Raw genomic sequence first — 20,939 nt, 5'->3', positions numbered from 1 at the left:
TCCTGTAATTAAGCCCTACCTATTTCTTTAGTTAAAATATCTTTTCTTTCATGAAATAATGGGTTTTAGAAATGGTAAAAAAAATGTTTTCATACCCTAACCTGACAAAATAGAAAGCTAACAGTAGTTTTAGTTTCCAAAATTTAAAAAATAGTTATCAGTCCACGTAATTCAATAGAATCTAGTCCAGCACTGTCCAAGACATAGAACGTAAGCCCACACATAATTTAAAAATTTTTGGTAGTTACATTAAGAAAGTAGTAAGAGGAGTTCCCGTCGTGGTGCAGTGGTTAACGAATCCGACTAGGAACCATGAGGTCGCGGGTTCGGTCCCTGCCCTTGCTCAGTGGGTTAAGGATCCGGCGTTGCCGTGAGCTGTGGTGTAGGTTGCAGACGCGGCTCAGATCCCGCGTTGCTGTGGCTCTGGCGTAGGCCGGCGGCTACAGCTCTGATTCCACCCCTAACCTGGGAACCTCCATATGCCGTGGGAGCGGCCCAGGAAATAGCAAAAAGACAAAAAAAAAAAAAAAAAAAAGAAAGAAAAAAAAAAGAAAGTAGTAAGAGACAAAAGAATTCATTTTAGTCATTTATCTTTTCTAACCCACATACTGGAAACATTACTTCAACGTTATTATCAGTATAAAAATTATTGAAGTATTTCAGTATTTCTTTTAAGAACAAGTCTTCAAAATCAGGGGATATCGTATACTTCGAGCACGAAGCACGGACTAACCCTTTGTCAAGTGCGTGAACCCTGTCTACCAGCACGCAGGTCACCTACGTTGCCCGGAGTGACGGGCTGGGCTCTCTGCTCCCGTGTTTGTGTGCAGTTGGAAGTTCACCTGTCTGGAGCACCTTCGGCTGCTTTCAAAGGGAGAGTGAAAACATAATCTCCGCAGAAAAGCAGGTTCTATCTATTGCCTCCACTGCCGATGATGAACCAAGGCAACCCACAGAGGAAAATAAGTAAATTAAACAAATGGATTTTGGTTTTCATTTTTCTTAAGTATCAACACTTCACATTATGTCAACTGAACCCCATATTCTCCCAAAATTCAAAACGTGAAAGTAGATTTCCATTTCCACAGCAAATAAAACAAAACAACTGCCAGTTACTTAAGTCCATTATAAACTCTTCTCACAGATACACTTACAATTTCAGCAATTCATCCTTTAATTTTTCATTTTCCACTGAGTTTTCTTCGTCACCAGTAACTTCTTCCACGAAAGGCTTAGTGAACTCCACTAAGGCCTCGCAGCACTGACAAAGGCCGTACTCATCTGCCTGCATCTGCCCCTGTGTGTAGGGGACAGGGAGGACGGAGAGCTGACTCCACAGGGTAGACAATGCCAATCCCACTGAATAGGCCCTGTTGTGCCGAAGTTTCTGGATCACTAAAAAAGAGACCAAGTCGTGATTACTTAAGGCAGCCTCATCAGGTTAAACATGCAAGAAGGCCAATAAAGGCACCATTAGAACACACATTTTTTTCTCCATATTTTGACAACTCTGATATCAGGATAACATGTCAGAGCTTTAATTGGCAGGTTTTTTTTTCCATTCTTAGTGGCACATAGAATTATGGCACTTTACAACACGGGCTGTGAAATTTTATTCAGGTATGTTTATACCAGGTTACAAACTTTTCTTTAAAGTTATTTATTTACTTATTTATTCAGGCTGCTCTCGTGGTATGTAGAAGTTCCCATGCCAGGAATCGAACCTGACCCACAGCAGTGACCATGCCAAATGCTTAACTGCTAGGCCACCAGAGAATTCCCCAGGTTGCATCCTTAAAACAGCAGCACTTCTTTCCGTATTTCTTGATCATCATAAGTATAAGAGTGTCTTATAAACTATAAAGCACTGTGAAAATGAAAGGTGGCGGTATTAAGAGTTTTCTTTGTAGAAGACTTTGAGTATTTCAAGTGGCACAGAGCTCTTGGTAGTCACACTTAAAATAAAATGAAAAGGGGGTGTCTTCCCATGAGTAAAAACTGTCTGCCTTGGTTGCCAAAGTCCATTACTTACCGATACTGTTTCCACACTCAGCCATGGCACCTGTTCTTTTCACACTCGTTTCAGTTTTCCGTAGAACCCTTGCTATTCCCAGCCCCAACCTCCCAACGCAGAGGCTGAGCAATGCCCCGCCCGAAACTGCTCTCAAGCAAGACACGGGAGCACCACAATACTATCAGATGGAGGACTGCAGACCCCAGAGGCAATCCTTTAAATGCTTACGGGAAAAACTCTCAAGATAAGCCGCAGATAGGAAGGTTAAGCAAAAAGCTACAGGTTACAACACAGCACATGAAAAACAGCACCACATTCCACAAAATAGTTCCCGGGTACCCACTCAGGGCCAGGTTTTGCCATCTTTCTATGAACCGCAGGATTCAAAGTGGCACTGCTATTACTAGTTTGGGCAATAATCAGCCATAAACTTTACTCAGTATAGCGTTAACATCGTGGAGTAATGTCAAGGCACTTACACAGATTAAAAACAAAAAGAAACAGATATCAGTATACGCATTACCTGTTTGTAACGGCTGAAGTAAAAGAAGAATAACTGGGGATATCTGTTTTCCAGAGGGCTCTTCAATCAGTTCAAGCAAACCCAACAATAACTCCTTTGGATTACATAACTATAAAAATATTTACAATTGAACCTGTTTTAATACAAGTTGTATTGAAAGCCACATGATTACTATCTTAAAAAGACATATACTGAGAAAACAGCATTTTTGCTTAACAATAAAGCACCTCATAAAAAATTTTTTTTTTTTAATATACTAGCAAAACACACAACCTATGATTCTGCGGAAGCGAGAAGTTAAAGGGTCTCCTAATGGACAGCTACATTCCAGAGACCTGGATTCGTGCCTAAAGGAAAAGTTAGAGGAACCGGGGGAGGGAGAGCCTGCCGCCAGAGCCGAGCTCCCCCTGGCGCTTGGCCTGTCTGCTCTGTGGGCGGCCCCTGCTCCCCAGGGCTCCCAGCGCCGCTGGGTCTCATGCTGCACAGCACTCAGGCCAGCAGTCTCTCTGCTCTTCCCCAACTCAAAACTCTGCCCTGCCTTCTGACTGGTCTCATCTCACGACCCCACTTGCCTCGTTTTTTTAAAAGTTCTCATAGTAAGTAACTAGCATCCAGAGTTCCTTCTTCCCAAGTATGTGTGTTTATTTACAGTAATCTTTAAGTAGGGTCTCTCTCTTTTTTTTTTTTTTTAAGGGCTGCATCCACGGCCTATAGAGGTTCCCAGGCTAGGGGGTCAAATCAGAGCTTATCAGCTGCCAGCCACAGCCACGGCCACAGCCAGTCAGGATTTGAGCCACATCTGTGACCTACATCACAGCTCACAGCAATGCTAGATCCTTAACCTACTTAGTGAGGCCAGGGATTGAACCCACGTCCTCATGGATACGTCAGATTCATTTCCACTGTGCCACAATGGAACTCCTAAGTAGCTTCTTCTGTATAATGCTCTTCTTGTTAGATTTCTCTCTCCTAACCATCATTTTTGGCTTATAACTCTATTGACCTTTCAGGAAGTCTCTTTCTAAGGTTATCAGTCACAAATAATCTACTTCCCTTCTTAGTCCCACTGTGATCACTAGCATTCTAGGCTTTCCATATTCTTTTAGAGAACATAGCACAGAGGAGAGAGCACTGAGATTTGATTTTAGTTCCAACATTGCCAAAAAGATCAGAGTGGCCTTAAACCACCTCTCTGAACCTTAAACTTCACATTTATACAACAAGCTACTTTTAAAAATCTAGAGCATCTGAGGTCTCTCTTTGAAGATTCTGAATGAGTGGATGCGGGATGAGGTTTGATAATTCTTTTCTTTTTTTTTTAGGGCCTGCAAGTCCAGCGTGTGGAAGTTCCCAGGCTAGGGGTCAAATCAGAGCTGTAGATGCTGGCCACAGCCACAGCCACATCAGATCTAAGCCATGTCTGCAACCTACAGCACAGCTCATGGCATCGCTGGATCCTTAACCCACTGAGCGGGGCGAGGGATTGAACCTTCATCCTCATGGGTACTAGGTGGGTTCATCTCCACTGAGCCAGGATGGTAACTCGGGCCCCCCCCCCCCCCGCTTTTTCAACAGCATTGTTTTTGGTTTTTGTTTTCCTTTTTGGCCATGCCCACAGCATGCAGAAGTTCCCAGGCCAAGGACAGAACCTGTGCCACAGCAGTGACCCGAGCCACAGCAGTTACAATGCTGGGTCCTTAGTCCCCTGGTGGTTCCTTCTAGGGAACTTCTAGATAATTCTTACATCCAGAAAATTTGGGAAAAAAGAAACTGACTTGCCCATCCAATAAATAAGGTTGGGCCTTTTCTCCAAAGAGTTCCCTCCTATGTTTACATGAACAAAAAACTTTCTCACCAAAGGTATGAAAGGGAATTATAAAACATTGCTATGTATTGTGACCAAGAGAATCTGGTTTTGTTACCTTACCTTTACCAATAAATCAAGCATCAGAAATAATACTTTCTTTTATCATCTTCCTTATCATTCCATAAAAGGCATCGAACGACAGGACCAACAAGGTTCCAGCCCATGCTCTTAACGATGACCTGTAGAAACAGCTGAGGAGTTAAGCACACACTGCCATCGACAGGATTCTCGCCAAGTGCTTGCTTAAGCTGGGGGAGTTTATAATTTCCCTCAAAACAGAAAAGGTGAGGTTCCTTTAAAAGAAAACACATCTAGGAAGATGACAGATAGGAAGGATAGCCCCTCGGTCACGTGCGATAATGAAGGTGGACTACAGAGAAGGACAGCAGCAGAACAGGCGACGCCACCGGGAGGAGGCCAAAGGGGCTTCCGAGGACCCGCGACGGCTGCACTAGGGCTCCCGGGAGGAAGAGACGGTCGTGGGGCACAGACAGGTGGGCACACATTCCGTGCTCTCAGAGACGCGGCACCACGCGGGGGAGGACTTACTGCGTCCTAGAGAACTGGCGACAGAGAGGGTCGGGGCGTGTGGACGCTGAGTCCACCAAAGAGGAAAACCTATCTGTCTACGCTTTGATTCATCAACTGGTCATTTCTGTTTGTCTCAGCAACCTGCGTGGGCTCCGCACGTGTAAATACGCACTTTACTGTACTGCACAAGTTACTGCTGTTTTGTTTGGTTTGTTTGTCCTAGTGTTTTTTTTTTTTTTTTTTGGTCTTTTTGCCTTTTCCGGAGCCGTTCCCTCAGCACATGGAGGTTCCCAGGCTAGGGGTCAAATCGGAGCTGTAGCCACCGGCCTACGCCAGAGCCACAGCAACGCGGGATCCGAACCTCGTCTGCAACCTACACCACAGCTCACGGCAACGCCGGATCCTTAACCCACTGAGCAAGGGTGGGGACCGAACCCGCAACCTCATGGTTCCCAGCCAGATTCGTTAACCACTGCCCCATGACGGGAACACCTGTCCTAATTTTTTTTTTTTTTTGTCTTTGCTATTTCTTTGGGCCGCTTCCGGGGCATATGGAGATTCCCAGGCTAGGGGTCGAATCGGAGCTGCAGCCACCGACCTACGCCAGAGCCACAGCCACGTGGGATCCGAGCTGCGTCTGCAACCTACACCACAGCTCACGGCAACGCCAGATCCTTAACCCACTGAGCAAGGGCAGGGACCGAACCCGCAACCTCATGGTTCCTAGTCGGATTCGTTAACCACTGCGCCACGACGGGAACTCCCTAATTTTTTAAGTAGCAAAACATAATGGTTTTTTTTTTGGTTTGGTCCCTCTTCTACTGCTTTTAGGTCTAAAATAAATGGATTTCCCCTTGAAATTAAATATACATATATATACAATTGAAATTAAATATATATAGACATATATTTGAAATTAAATATATATACATATACAATTGAAATTAAACACACACATATATATAATTTCACCTTTCTTTTTATTTTACTAGTAAGGTTTATATTGGAAATATGGCATAAAATGAAGCCTTAAACTAATTTCTTTTGAACAAATAGCAAATCAGTCATGTTTTTTATCTAATGGAATAGACAGTTCAGTTGAGCACTCTGAATATTCTTTTCAGACTAGTTTTTCTTTGCCTGGCACACCTCTATCCTGGACAGTCACACAGTTACAACTCGGCCTCCTGTAGATGTCTATGCAATTTTACCTAACACAATTCGTCCCCCCCAACCAGGCTGCAGCATTCTCCATAGAATTTATCACCTTTTAACATAAGAAATAATTTATTTTGAATATATCTGTCTTTCAGCATATGGACTGCTACAAAATAGATGTTCCACAAATACGGGGGAATGATAACAACTTCTTCTAAGCATAACAAATTATCTCCCTCCAAAGATTGGATATTCTCTCCTGTTTTATTTTTTGTGTGGCCTGACTTTTTTTAATATTTAGGTCTTTACTAATTGGGAATTTATGTTATGCTTTATCTAACAGATGTATTATAATTTTTCCAAGTTACTAAATATGTACTCCACCATTACTTATGAAATAAGTCTATCTTTGCATTTAAAAACTTAAATTTATTTCCTAGAGACTCTATTTTCCAACTAAGCCCTCTTTCCCTTTGCATAGGTCTTCTCTTACATTGTAAGGGATTCTCTGAGAATAATTAATTAAAGGAGAAATTCCAGATTTGAATAAGATTTTACACATCTGGGTTGAAAAAAAGAATTGTGGTAAAGATATAATCGTCTCAGCTGCAGAGTATCCAGTCATTATGTAAATAGTGAACAGGGGAATAAATACTTACTGTCCACAAGCTACACCTTGTTCAGTTTAATGCTAACAGCCCTACCAGGTAAAATTATATTATCCCTAGCTGGCAGATGAGAATGTCCAAGTTTAGAGATTACTGAGATGCCTGATGTCCAAACAGCTAAAATGTCGCCGAGCCAGGATTTGCATAGATGCCCGTCCAGCTCCAAAGCCCATGCCTTTCATATATCAGTGGTTTTCAATGGGAGCAATTTTTTTTTGTCTTTTGTCTTTTTTTAGGGCCACACCTGTGGCACATGGAGGTTCCCAGGCTAGGGGTCCAATTGGAGCTGCAGCCACCGGACTATACCAGAGCCACACCAGATCCAAGCCACATCTGCAACCGACACCACAGCCCACGGCAACGCCGGATCCCCAACCCACTGATCGAGGCCAGGGATCGAACCCGCACCTCGTGGTTCCTAGTCGGAATCGTTTCCGCTGCACCACAACAGGAACTCCAATGGGAGCAATTCTGTTCCCATCTACCAGTGGGCATTTGGCGATGCCAGCCCACCTTTTTTTGGACTGCCATCACTGGGGTGATGACTGCTACAGAATGTCGGTAGTGGCAATGTTGAAAACGCCTGCACTAGAGAGTCTGAGGACAAACTATTATTTCTACTGCTTAATTTTTTTTTTACACAGAACAGATTAATACTAAATCTTGAGTCTGTCTGGATTGTGTGTGTCACCTGGCAAGGTGCAGTCAGGTTTAAACTATGTTTTAGGGAGTTCCCGTCATGGCACAGTGGTTAAGGAATCCGACTAGGAGCCATGAGGTTGCGGGTTGGATCCCTGGCCTTGCTCAGTGGGTTAAGGATCCAGCGTGGCTGTGAGCTGTGGTGTAGGTCGCAGACGCGGCTCGGATCCCGCGTTGCTATAGCTGTGGTGTAGGCCTGTAGCTACAGCTCCGATTCAACCCCTCGCCTGGGAACCTCCATATGCCGTGGGAGCGGCTCAAGAAAAGGCAAAAAAAAACCAAAAAAAATAAAGAAATAAACACTGTTTTAGCAATATCTGAACCTCTGAATTTATTAGCAGACCACACATTACAAAAATGATTCTCAGGCTATCAAAGCTAAACCTCACTATGCTTAAATCTATTGCAATCACCTAATCCCTCTAAGAGTCGCACACAAATCCACATCTTAACCCCCTTTCTCTACCGAGCTCTACACATTGTTTTCGATTGCCTGCCGCATCTAAACTCAATACGGCCCAAGAAAATTTATTCGTCCTCTGTCAGGGAACTTTCTCCTCTTCTTAGATTGCCTTTTTCTGTTCAGGATATAACATACGGTCCTCTCAGAGGCTAGAAACCCCAGCATCTTTGTCACGTCACTCCTCTCACCCCACCATCGGTGCTCTTCATTCTAATACTTCCCCCCAGGTGTCACAGGGTGCTATCCAGAGGCAGAGCGGAATGGTTAAGAGCTCTGAAAGCAGGCTGCACAGGTCTGAATGGGGGATGTCACAGAAAAGCTAAGTTTGGGGCACGTCACTTATCTTTCAGTGACTCTTAACTACAAGGTGAATTTAACCTATCTCGTGGGACTTTAGAGAGACTAAATGAGTTGAAAGACGTAAAGCACTTAAGAGAGTATCTGGCCCGTAGTAAATACGCAATAAATATTAGCTTTTATTAATTTTATTATCATTAGCTAATAGTAAGGTACTCTGAAAAGTTATCCTCTGAGAATGCAATTGAGAAAAAGCAAGTAGTTAAAGAAAGGATTAAATTTATTTTGAGCTACAAAGGTATTATAAACACTTAGCAGAAACAAAATACTAGGAGTTGCCTTATGGTGCAGCAGGTTAAGGATCTGGCGTCACTGCAGCAGCCCGGGTCACTGCTGTAGCACGGGTTTGATCCCTGGCCAAGGAACTTCTACATGCCACAGGCATGGCCAAAAAAACTCCCCAAACCAAAACAAACAAACAAACAAAAAAACAAAGACCATGTGTACTAAATGATATGTCCTAATTATTTTTTAATTTTTTTTTTTTGTCCACGCCCAGAGCATATGGAAGTTCCCAGGCTAGGGATCAAATCTCCACCACAGCAGCGACCTGAGCCACAGAAGTGACAACACCAGATCCCTTACCCTGCTGAACCATTAAGGGACTCCAGAATGTCCTAATTAAAAAAGGACAAGCCTTTTGAACTAGTAAGAGAGTCCATAACAATGTATGATTAAAAAGTTTTGGAATTCCCTTTGTGGCTTAGCAATTAAGGAACCCAACTAGGATCCAGGAGAATGCAGGTTTGATCCCTGGCCTTGCTTAATGGGTTAAGGATCCGTTGTTGCTGTGAGCTGTAGTGTAGGTCAGCAGCTGCAGCTCTGATTCAACTCCTAGCCTGGGAACGTCCATATGCCGCGGGTGCAGGCCTAAAAAGCAAGCAAGCAAACAAACAAACAAACAAACAGTTTTAATAACCTCCTAAATATAATCAAGGTGCCCTGGATGTGATCCTCAGCCAGCATGACTAGATTGTAATATCAACCAAAAAAACTTCTATATAAGCAGACGGTACTGGAAAGGAAGAAAGACTACGCTCCTGGGCAAGAAGAGGGTCTCGCCGTGTCTCAGGAGAGGAAAGTCCAAAGACAGAAAGAGGCATTGTGGTCCGTACTGAGTCCCAGCTATTCCTGATCCCCCCCAAAATGTTCTCGCCTTGTGCAGAATGATTCTGCAGACAGTCTAGCTAGGTCATCCAGCTTTCACAAAATACCATCTTACTCAGTATCTGGTTTTCCATATACATCTGGCCACAGGAAAAGAATGTGCTGATCCCCACCTGCTAATATTGAGCCTGCCTGAAACTGACATTTCTCAGTGTAAACTGATGATTCCAAAACCAGAAGTGACCCTTGATCTTCTAAGGCATTTTACTTATATTTCAACTTTAACACTTATCCTGGAGAGGCTAAATGAGTTAACAGATGTAAAGCATCTGTTTGTTCTAACCCTTTATTGCTAGCTGTTCACGTGTTTATCTCTTTCACCAGACTATAAGCGCCCTACCATGCACCGTTAGTCCCAATTCCTTTTTATTTTTCCACGGTTTTATGCTGTTCTCTTACCTAAAGACTGAAAAGTACATACAACGATTGTGCTCACCTTATTCTTCTCATTTTGAATAATTTCGAACAGCTGATCTATGTGCCCTTCGTCTAAGCATCTTTGGCCTGCTAACTGAAACAGGCCAAAGTCTTCTTCTTTGAAGTCTTGCTCTTCTAGGATTTGCTGGCAAAGACAAAAGAAACAAATAAACAAGGAGAGAAACAGTCAAAAAAACAAGTATTTCTGGACAAGTGAAAATTCAATAACTACTTGGTCTATCTGACTGGAAAAAAAAGAAATCTGTTTAAGTTCTAGATAAATTGCAGATAAGCATATGTATGAAAATTAGGATTAGCCTAATAAATAGTTTAATAAATCATCTTGAAATCCACTCTGCCAAAGAAATGTGTAAGGATCAGTATTAAAACTATAAATATTATTTCTCCAAATGACATCCTCTAATCTGTCTTCCTGCCTTCATGCTATTAGCTCATAGGTCAAAAAAAGCAGGATTACAGACGATTTACAATGTTAGTGACTGCTAATGTAATTAAATATAATCTGTGCCCTTCTTATATTTTGAAAGGTTAACTTCACCAAAAGAAAAAAAGAAGAAAAAATTACTTACACATCTCTTTATTATGGACTGAAGTTCCTCCACAGCCATTCCTTCTTATTTTTCGTAGTTTTGATGCTGAAATGTACTAATATGAGGTGTTAACCATCAGTAATACTATAGTGAAGTATTATTGTTTCATTCTGATGAATAGTTAATAAATACAGTAAAGAAAATGGAAAGTTTTAAAGCTGAAATGTTTTTACTGAAAGTAGGTTAGCCTAAGAAATAAAAATTAAAAAAGAAAAAGAAAAACCCTTCCTGTTTCATCTTTTACGTTTTCTTGGAGCATAATTTTGAACGTTAAACTCAAGGGAGAAAAATCCTCTAGTGCAATTTCAAGAGGCAGCGCAAATGTGGACTCTAATATTACAGTTTTTAAAAGGCAGACTTTTTTCCCAAAAGGTGGGCCTGAAAGCCGTTCTAATCATTACGGGATTTGTTTATTTTTTAATGGCCCCCTTGACAAACTGGACTGCAACACAACTCACCCGGAGGGAGTGAAAGGGGCGATGCCCCTCCAGCTCAAGTGTGAGCGGGTCATTTGTCTGTTAATGTCCCCCCCGGTATAATCAATCGAGCTGGTGAAATCGCTATAGCGCACGGAGACAAGGCAGCGGCGGCCCTCCGGAGAACGGCGCCCGGTTCCCGCAGGCCATCGTTTCTCCCGGCGGGAAGGCGGGTCCCCAGCCCCGCAGTGGGGCGCGGGTGGGCCGGGACCTCACGGCAGCGCGCTCCAAGGCGGATAAAACCCCCAGCGCGCGCAGGCGGCATCCGAGACGGCCATTTCTGCCGGCTCCTGCCTGCGTGGGCCTTCGGGCCCCAGACCTCGCGGATGCGGGCGGCAGGTGACTCCCGGCCCTCGGCGGCTCGCCCCCCACCGCGAGCCCCGGCCGCCCCGGCCGCCCCGGCCCACGCCCTCCCGCCCCACGCCCCGCGGCGCGCTCACTCACCGCCGGGTCTCCGGCCACTCTCACCGCCCACCTCCTCCCGGCGCGCAGGCCGCCCCCCGGGCCCCGCCCCCGGCCGGCCCCGCCCCGCCCCCGGCCGGCCCCGCCCCGCCCCGGCCGGCCCCGCCCCGCCCCCGGCCGGCCCCGCCCCGCGCTGCGCGGCTGGAGGCGGAGCCTCGAGGGGGAGGCGCCGGGCAGGTTCCGACTCTCCGCGACGCTCCCCATGGCCGACGCGGTCCGGCCGCGCTCCGCCGGCCGCCGGGCCCGGGGTCCTCGCGCCTCCCGAAACGTCGCAGGTAAGGAAGCAGGGCCTGTTCCCAGGTTTGGAACTGAGAACTGGGTCCCGACGGGATTCCAGACTAAAGCGTGTGGGCGCTCGGGAAGGGCTGCCCCAGAGCAGGTCTCGGGGCGGAGGAGGCCGAGCGCTTCCCACCGCCGAGCTCTCGCCCCAGGGGGAAGGCCTTGGGCCGGACCCCACCTCTGCGCACCGGCCATCCAGGGTTTCTCCTGGGATGGGCTGGGAGCCAGTCTCCCAGGGAACGGGCAGTAGGGAGGTCCTGGGAGTCTGGAGCTGGGGTCCAGAGCGGGCCTCGGACCAGGCCAGCGTCCGCAGGCGGCAGGGAACCTACCACTGGCCCTCCTTGCAGGTGTGCTGCTGCTTAGGTGCCCCAGTTCTCTGGGGTGTCAGACTCCCCCCCCCTTCACCTGGGAACGAACATTTAGGGGAGCAAGAGAGGTCGCCCCCTGAAGTACCCAGAACTCAGACTTTGAGGAGTGGTTAATTAACGCGACAGTGATAGAAGAGATACGGGTTTTTTGGCTGTCCCTCGGCACTTGGGGTTTGGGGCCGGGGTCCTTCACCCACTGTGCTGGGCCCGGAATCGAACCTGCGTCCCAGCGGTCCCAAGACGCCGCTCTCCTCGTTGGGCTGCAGCGGGAACTCCAAGAGATACATTTTAAGCAAGAAAAAGAATTAGTTTGCAAACCCAAATTGGATCCCCTTCCCATTTCGTTAGATTTACACACAGGATTGGAAATGAACTATGTGGAAAAGAAGAAAAGATGGTTTGCAGGTAATTTGAGTAAGAATCTCTCCTGTAACCAGGTGAGTTGGTGTAGACTTGACCTCTTTTTTGTTTCTTTTAATTGTAGGCACTAAACAGACAAGTGCCTTGCAACAAGAAGATGCTTCTAAAAGGTAGGAGAACTACTCAGCTGCTTTCACTTCTCTGTGAATTGCCCGTTAATTGAACCATTTTAAAAAAAACAATGATGAGTGCTGCCTCAGAGGAGGTGATTGTGAGAGTAGAGGTAGATGTGGGAAGTACTGTAAATTCTAACAGCGACTGTTGCTGCCCGGACTCCACGCTTTAGGAAAACTAAACGGACACTTTGAGGTTGCTGGTGGAAAGGTGTCCATAGGAATAACCTGAATGAACCAGGTGCTTTTTTCCCAGCCCTTGTGATACTCTCTCCTTTTTTTGCCTTTTTTTTTTTTTTGGCTTTTTATGCCAGAGACTCCAAGAAACCTTTGTTGTTGTTGTTGTTGTTGGTTTGTTTACATCATGTCCATATTTTCCCCAAAAAGTTGTACTGTCTATAGGCTGCTCCTAAAAAGCCAAGATGAATCTTTTGTCACAAAAGATTTTTAGAATCGTAGTCCAAGAGGATGATGAAAATGTCCATACGTAATTTATCATTTTGTGAAGCACTGGCCTTGATTTACTCATTCTTTCAAAAATTACTTACTGAATAATAATGTGATGTAATAAGTCACACCTGTGTGAAACCCTGAGGCTATGATTTGTCTAAAAATTTTTAAGTTGAAGTATAGTGGCTTTACAATATTATATTAGTTTCAGGTGTACAACAGAGCTGTAGATACTTTCATAGATTATACTCAATTGAAAGTTATTACCAAATAATGGCTAAGTTTCCTTTTACTGTGCACTATATCCTTGTTGTTTATTTATTTTATACATGGTAGTTTGTCCCTCTTAATCGCGTACCCCACTCTTGTGCTTCTCCTCTGCTGTCTCCCCACTAGTAACCACTAGCTTGTTCTCCGTATTCATGGGTCTGTGTGTCTTTTGCTCTATACAGTTATTTCTCCGATTCCACATGGAAAGGGATCTTGTAGGATATTTGTCTTTCTCTGACTGACTTCACTAAGCATAATACCCCCTCTAGGCACATCCACATTGTTGCAGATTGCAGAATTTCCTTCTTTTTTATGGCTTTCAAATTAGTGTCGTAATCTTCTTCAGATGTATACCCAGGAGTGGAATTTCTGGACCACATGGTAGTTCTTAGGTTTCTTCAGTAACTTTATACTCTTTTCCCTACTGGATGCCCCAGTTTTCGTTCCCACCAACAGTGTTCTAGAGTTCCCTTTTCTTCTCATTCTTGCCAACATTCATTTGTAGATTTTTTTGATAATAGCCATTCTGACAGGTATGAGGGGTACCTCATTGTGGTTTGATTTGCATTTCTCTGATGGTTAGTGTTGTTGAGCATTTTTTCATGTGCCTTTTGGCCATCTGTGTATTTTTGCGAAAGTATCTATTCAGGTCTTCTGCCCATTTTTTAGCTGTTTTTGGTTTTGTTTTTCAGCCGCACCCACAGCATATGGAAGTTCTGAGGCCAGGGGTCAAATCCAAGCCAGAGCTGTGACCTACACCACAGCTGCAGCAATGCCAGATCCTTAACCTGCTGCACCACAGTAGGAACTCCCATTTGGGTTGGGTTTATTTTGATGTTGAATTGTATGAGCTGTTTATATATGTTGTATATTAACCCCTCATTGGTCATATCATTCACAAACATCTTCCCCCACTCAGTAAGCCGTCCTTTCATTTTGTTGATGATTTCCTTTATGGTGCAGAAGCTTCGAAGTTTAATTCTGTCCCATTTGTTTATTTTTGCTTTTGTTTCCTTTGCCTTAGGAGATAGATACAAAAAATATTGCTAAGATTTATGTCAGAGTGTTCTGTGTATGTTCTAGAAGTTTTATGGTTTCAGAGGCTTGAGGATATGATTTTTGAACAAAGTAGACACAGGTCCTGTCTCGTGGAGCAGAGAAATACCAGTTATCACCAAGACAGAATTACAGATTATAAGTCCTTTAAAGGCAAAGACTGGGATGGAGGAACTAATAACAGGAGTCCAGTATGGCTGGAAATTGGCAGGAAGGGCTAGGTTTTCAGGGAAAGGCTTCTCTGAGAACGTAGTAACTAAGACCTGAAGGCTGCGTGGGCATTTACCAGACGAAGAATAGCTAGCAGAGACCTCTAGCCAGAAGGGGCAGCGCGTGTGACAAGAGAAGGATTGGTCATTTAAAGACAGGTGGAATGTCCAGGGTTGTGGGCGGCATCCTGAGCAAAGGCAGAAAGGAACACAGGAGAAGGGTGGAGGCAGGGTTCCGCTCAGACAGTATCTGGCAGGCTACGGTGATACGCTCAGGTGGTCTGGGTGCAAAGGGGAAAACTTCAAGTAGTGAAGTGATAGAATTTCTGTTTTAAAAGTTTTAAGATATTAGTGATAATGATCGTTTATGAGCGGGGAAACTGAATGACTTTGAGGCCTGTTTTGAAGAGTACTTCCCTGTGAGACAGATGATTATACTGACTTGGCTTTGGGAAGTGTCACCCGAGTGAAGTTGAGTTAATAATGATGATGGTAATTTGCAACTCTCTTCAATACGGACCATAAGCCTGAGGAAATTATATTTTATTCTAAGCCCCACAACTGGAAGAATATAGATAAGCTGAAATGTATTTTGAGTTCACCCAGGATGATGAAACAATTAAAAATCCTTGGAGGTAACCAGCTAGCTGGTTAGTGTTCCTTCACGAATTTATTCCAACTGAAAAATACTTCTACATTCAATCCAGGTAACTAGGATTAAGCCAGAAATTAAAGAGCTTTGTGGAGTTGCTTTTGTGGCTCAGTGAGTTAAGAACCCGACTAGTATCCATGAGGATGTAGGTTTGATCCCTGGCCTCATTCAGTGGGTTAAGGATCTGGCCTTGCCGCAAGCTGTGGTGTAGGTCGCAGATGCAGCTCGGAGGATCCTGTGGTGCTGTGGCATAGGCTGGCAGCTGCAGCTCCAATTCGACCCCTAGCCTGGGAACCTCCATACGCCACAGGTGCAGCCCTAAAAAGAAGAAAAAAGAACTTTGCAAAAATGTAAAAAAATACCACTTTTCACACAAAATTTTCATTTAAAAATGTTGACATATGGGTATATTACTATTAAATGAATAAGTAAGTGCTTTAAAATTTTCTCAATTTTTAATCCTAATATGGTAAATATCAATAGATGTAATCTACGTAAGCAAAAGCTCTAATTTTAAGAGTTGAAGGAGCACTGAGACCAAAAAGTTTGAGAACCGCTGCTGCACGCCACGCTGCCGGTCATCATTTGAGGTGGGGGCAGCGGTGAGACAGGCGTATCCATGGGAAACAGCTGAAGGTCCCCGTCCATTAAGAATGGGCTATTCCTGCAGTTGAAGTCAGCAATTCCTAATGCAAATTCTGTACTGATCTTAGTATGTGACAGCATTTATTGATGGGCAGTAAAATGAGAAAAAGGTTTTTCATAAAGGTAAACAGTATTTGATATAAAGAACTGTCTTTTAATCTGTACTCATGTCTTTTATGTATCTTCGATGTAAGATTGGTCTTTATGAAACAGCATGAGAGCAAGTGCCAATTGCAAGTTTCTTGTTTTAATGCCATGTCATTTTTGTCCCTAATTGGCAATCCTGTGTCATTCCTCTAAGTTGCTTTTTGTAAAACATATTGCTCCAGGCAAGGAATTCAGAGTGTGAAGTCTTGGAAGTCACTGAAGGTAGGAAGAAAAGATGAGTGCATTCTTTTTGCACTTAAGTGGAATTGCTGACTTAAGTGGTTAATGACCTCAAACTGCAGGAATGGCCACACTGGTGGTGGATGGAGACCTTCAGCTGTTTCCCGTGAATAACCCTGTCTCACCGCTGCCCCCACCTCCCTGAAGGTGGGAAAAAAGGGGAGTTCATTCCAGATGCGAGAGCTGAGTCAAGGTCTAGGTAGGTAAGTAGAAGCCGGTGTAGGAAAGGAAGCAAATAAGTCACCAAGACAGGTGGTATCTTTGGTCCCATGACAATGGTTCTCAGCCCCGTTAAACCCTAAGATTATCTGGAGCACTTGTAAGAAAACAGCAATAACCAGACGCCGTCCTCAAAGATTCTGACTTAATTAGCCTAACAGTGGGCTCTGAGCATGGTATCTTTTTTATTTTCCATTTTATATTGGAGTATAGTTGACACATAATGTTTTGTTAGTTGCAGGTGTACCGCAAAGGGACCCAGTTGTATATAAACATATATCCATTCTTTTGCCAATTCTTTCCCCATGTAGGAAATTATTACAGACGGATGTGCTGTACAGTAGGTCCTTGTTGATTATCTGTCTGCTCTGCAGTGGTGTATATATGTTCATCTCAAAGTCCTGATTTATCCCTCCCCCACCTTTCCCCTTTGGTGGCCATGAATCTGTTTGCTAAGTCTTTATAAATAAATTTTATAAATAAGTTTATTTGGGTCATATTTTAGATTCCACATGTAAGTGATAGTATATGATATTTGTCCTTCTCTGACCTCCCTCAGTATGTTAATTTCTAGGTCCATCCATATTGCTGCAAATGGCATTATTTTGGTTTTTTTCTGCTGAGTAATATTCCATTGGACAGGTGCGCCACATCTCCTTCATCCATTCCTCTGTTAATGGACATTTAGGTTGCTTCCATTCCTTGACTGTTGTTGTAAGTAGTGCTGCTGTGAACATTGAGGTGTGTGTGTCTTTTCAAATTATGGTTTTCTCCAGATATATGCCCAGGAGTGGGATTGCTGGATCATATGATAGTTCTATTTTAGTTCTTTAAGAAACCTTTATACTATTCTCCACAGTGGTTGTAGCAGTTTACAAGGAGGGTTCCCTTTTCTCCACACCGTCTCCAGCATTTATTGTTTATAGACTTTTTGTTGATGGCCATTCTGACTGGTGACCTCATTATATTTCTATATTAGTGGTGTTGAGCATCTTTTCATGTGCTTTTTGGCCGTCTGTATGTCTTCTTTGGAAAAATGTCTTTTTATATCGGCACATTTTTTAATGTTTTTATATTGAGCTATATGAGTTTGTATATTTTGGAGATTAATCCCTTGGCAGTAGCTTCATTTGCAAATATTTTCTCTCATTCTGTGGGTTGTCTTTTTGTTATGTTTATGGTTTCCATTGCTATGCAAAACCTTTTTGGTTTAATTAGGTCCCATTTTATTTTCCGTTATAGTTTATTACAATGTTCTGTCAATTTCTCCTGTACAGCATAGTGACCCAGCCTTATATATGTTTTTTCTTACATTTTTCTTCGTCATGTTTCATCACAAGTGATTAGATACAGTTCCCTGTGCTGTACAGCAGGATCTCATTGCCCATCCACTCCAAATGTAATAGTTTGCATCTGTTACCCCCAGACTCCCAGTCCACCCCACTTTCCCCTCTCCCCCTTGACAACCACAAGTCTGTTCTCCAAGTCCATGAGTTTCTTTTCTGTAGAAAGGTTCGTTTGTGCCATTTATTAGATTCCAGTTATAGGTGATATCATATGGTATTTGTCCTTCTCTTTCTGACTTCACTTAGTATGAGTCTCTAGTTCCATTCATGTTGCTGTAAAGGGCATTATTTTGTTCTTTTTTATGACTGAGCAGTATTCCATTGTGTATATGTACCACATCTTTTTGATCCACTCCTCTGTCGATGGACATTTAGGTTGTTTCCATGTCTTGGCTATTGTGAATAGTGCTGCGGTGAACATAAGGGTGCATGTATCTTTTCAAGGAAAGTTTTGTCCAGATATATGCACAATTGCAGGATCACATAGTAGTTCTATATTTTCTGAGATACCTCCATACTGTTTTCCATAATGGTTGTGCCAAGTTACATTCCCACCATTGGTGAAGGAGGGTTCCATTTTCTCTACACCCCCTCCAGCATTTGTTATTTGTTTATTTGTGGGTTTGTTTTTTTTTTGTCTTTTTTTGTCTTTTTTGCTATTTCTTGGGCCGCTCCCCGCGGCATATGGAGGTTCCCAGGCTAGGGGTCCAATCAGAGTGGTAGCCACAGGCCTACGCCAGAGCCACAGCAACTCGGGATCCGAGCCTCATCTGCAACCTACACCACAGCTCACGGCAATGCTGGATCGTTTAACCCACTGAGCAAGGGCAGGGACCGAACCCGCAACCTGATGGTTCCTAGTTGGATTCGTTAACCACTGAGCCACGACGGGAACTCTGTTTGTTTACTTGTTGATGGCTATTCTGACTGGTGTGAGGTGGTACCTCATTGTGGTTTTGATTTGCATTTCTTTAATAATTAATGATGTTGAGTATTTTTTGTGTGCTTCTTGGCCATCTGTGTATTTTCTTTGGAGAAATGTCTGTTCAGGTCTTTTGCTCATTTTTCTATTGGTTGTTATTTTTGCTGTTAAGTTGTATAAGTTTTTTGTATATTTTAGAGATTAAACCCTTGTCAGTTGCATCATTTGAAGCTCTTTTCTCCCATTCTGTAGGTTGCCCTTTTTTTTTTTTTTTTTTTTAAATGATTTCCTTTGCTGTGCAAAACCTCGTCAGTTTGACTAGGTCCCGTTGGTTAATTTTTGTTGTTATTTCTGTTGCCTTGGGCGACTGACCTAAGAAAACATTTGTCTGGTTGATGTCAGAGAATGTTGTGCCTATGTTCTCTTCTAGGAGTTTTATGATGTCATATGTTTAGGTCTTTAAGCATTTTGAGTTTATTTTTGTGCGTTGTGTGAGGGTGTGTTCTAGTTTCATTGATTTACATGCAGCTGTCCAGTTTTCCCAGCACCATTTGCTAAAGAGACTTTTTCCCATTTTATATTCTTGCCTCCTTTGTTGAAGATTAATTGACCATAGGTGTCTGGGATTATGTCTGGGTTCTCTATTCTGTTCCACTGGTCTGTATGTCTGTTTTGGTACCAGTACCACACTGTCTTGATGACTGTGGCTTTGTAACATTGTCTGAAGTCTGGGAGGCTTATGCCTCATGCTTGTTTTTTTTTTTTCCTCAGTATTGCTTTGTCAATTATGGATCTTCCATGGTTCCATATAAATTTTTGACTTGTTTGTTCTAGTCCTATGAAAAATGTCATGGTTAATTAGATAGGGATTGCACGGAATCTGTAGCTCGCTTTGGATAGTATGGCCATTTTTACAATATTAATTTTTCCAACCCAGGACCATAGAATATCTTTCCATTTCTTTGAATTCTCTTTAATTTCTTTGATTAATGTTTCATAGTTGTCAGCATATAAGTCTTTCACTTCCTTAGTCAGCTTTATTCTGAGGTATTTAGGGTTTTTTTGGGGGTGTGATTTTAAAAGGTACTGTATTTTTATGTTCCTTTTCTAATATTTCATTGTTAGTATACAGAAATGCAACTGATTTTTGAATGTTAATATTGTATCCTGCTACTTTGCTGAATTTGTTGATCAGTTCAAGCAGTTTTTGGGTGGAGTCCTTAGGGTTTTCTATGCCTAGTATCATGTCATCTGTGTAGGGGGACAGTTTTACCTCTTCTCTTCCAATTTGGATACCTTGTATTGCTTTTGTCAGCTTGCTGTGACTGGGACTTCCAAAACTATGTTGAACCAAAGTGGTGAGAGTGGGCATCCTTGTCTTGTTCCAGATTTTAGTGGGAAGGCTTTCAGCTTTTCTCCATTGAGTATTATATTTGCTGTGGGTTTGTCTTTGTTTTTCCCTCTATACCCACTTTGTAAGAGTTTTTATCGTGAATGGATGTTGGACTTTGTCAAATGCTTTTTCTGTGTCTACTGAGATCATCATGTAGTTTTTTACTTTTCTTTTGTGACTGTGGTGTATGATGTTGATTGATTTGCATATGTTGGACCATCCTTGTGAACTTGGGATGAATCCCACTTGGTCCTGCTGTATGATCTTTTTTGTGTGCTGTTGGATTCAATTGGCTCAAATTTTGTTGAGAGTTTTTGTGAGGTCCCATTTGTTTACTTTCGTTTTTATTTTAATACTCTAGGTTGGACCCAAAAAGATATTTATGTCATTGTGTTCTGCCTGTATTTTCTTTAAGAGTTTTATAGTTACTGGTCTTACGTTTAGATCTTTAAAGCATTTTGAGTTTACTTTTGTGTGTGGTGTAAGAGAATGTTCTAATTTCATTCTTTTATATATAGCTGTCCAGGATTCCCAGCACCACTTATTGAAGAGACTTTTTTTTTTTTTGTCTTTTTGCCTTTTCTAGGGCTGCACCTGCGGCATATGGAGATTCCCAGGCTAGGGGTCTAATCAGAGCTGTAGCCACCAGTCTATGCCAGAGCCACAGCTCACAGCAATGCCGGATCCTTAACTCACGGAGCAAGGCCAGAGATCAAAGCTGCAACCTTATGGTTCCTAGTCGGATTTGTTCCTGCTGCAGCATGACGGGAACTCCGAGACTGTCTTTTCTCCATTGC

At 43.2% G+C, this 20,939-nt stretch overlaps 2 protein-coding genes across 2 annotated transcripts in view; one reads left to right on the top strand and one right to left on the bottom strand.

Annotated features, from left to right (window-relative positions):
- The window catches only part of GLMN (glomulin, FKBP associated protein), a 38,736-nt gene extending 27,279 nt beyond the window's left edge, over positions 1-11,457 (bottom strand). Inside the window, 7 exon segments of the mRNA XM_047785315.1 lie at positions 1,155-1,395; positions 2,538-2,646; positions 4,465-4,487; positions 4,490-4,583; positions 9,884-10,009; positions 10,455-10,530; positions 11,396-11,457. Of these exon segments, the coding sequence (XP_047641271.1) occupies positions 1,155-1,395; positions 2,538-2,646; positions 4,465-4,487; positions 4,490-4,583; positions 9,884-10,009; positions 10,455-10,493 (632 nt within the window). The 5' untranslated portion in view covers positions 10,494-10,530; positions 11,396-11,457.
- Positions 11,458-11,571: 114 nt separating this feature from the next.
- RPAP2 (RNA polymerase II associated protein 2) overlaps positions 11,572-20,939 on the top strand; it is an 82,227-nt gene continuing 72,859 nt past the window's right edge. Inside the window, 2 exon segments of the mRNA XM_047785314.1 lie at positions 11,572-11,688; positions 12,545-12,590. Of these exon segments, the coding sequence (XP_047641270.1) occupies positions 11,616-11,688; positions 12,545-12,590 (119 nt within the window). The 5' untranslated portion in view covers positions 11,572-11,615.

The sequence above is a fragment of the Phacochoerus africanus genome, chromosome 6, assembly GCF_016906955.1.
Source record: "Phacochoerus africanus isolate WHEZ1 chromosome 6, ROS_Pafr_v1, whole genome shotgun sequence".
In the NCBI taxonomy this organism is placed as follows: Eukaryota; Metazoa; Chordata; class Mammalia; order Artiodactyla; family Suidae; genus Phacochoerus; species Phacochoerus africanus.
This window is presented reverse-complemented; position numbering and strand designations above follow the sequence as displayed.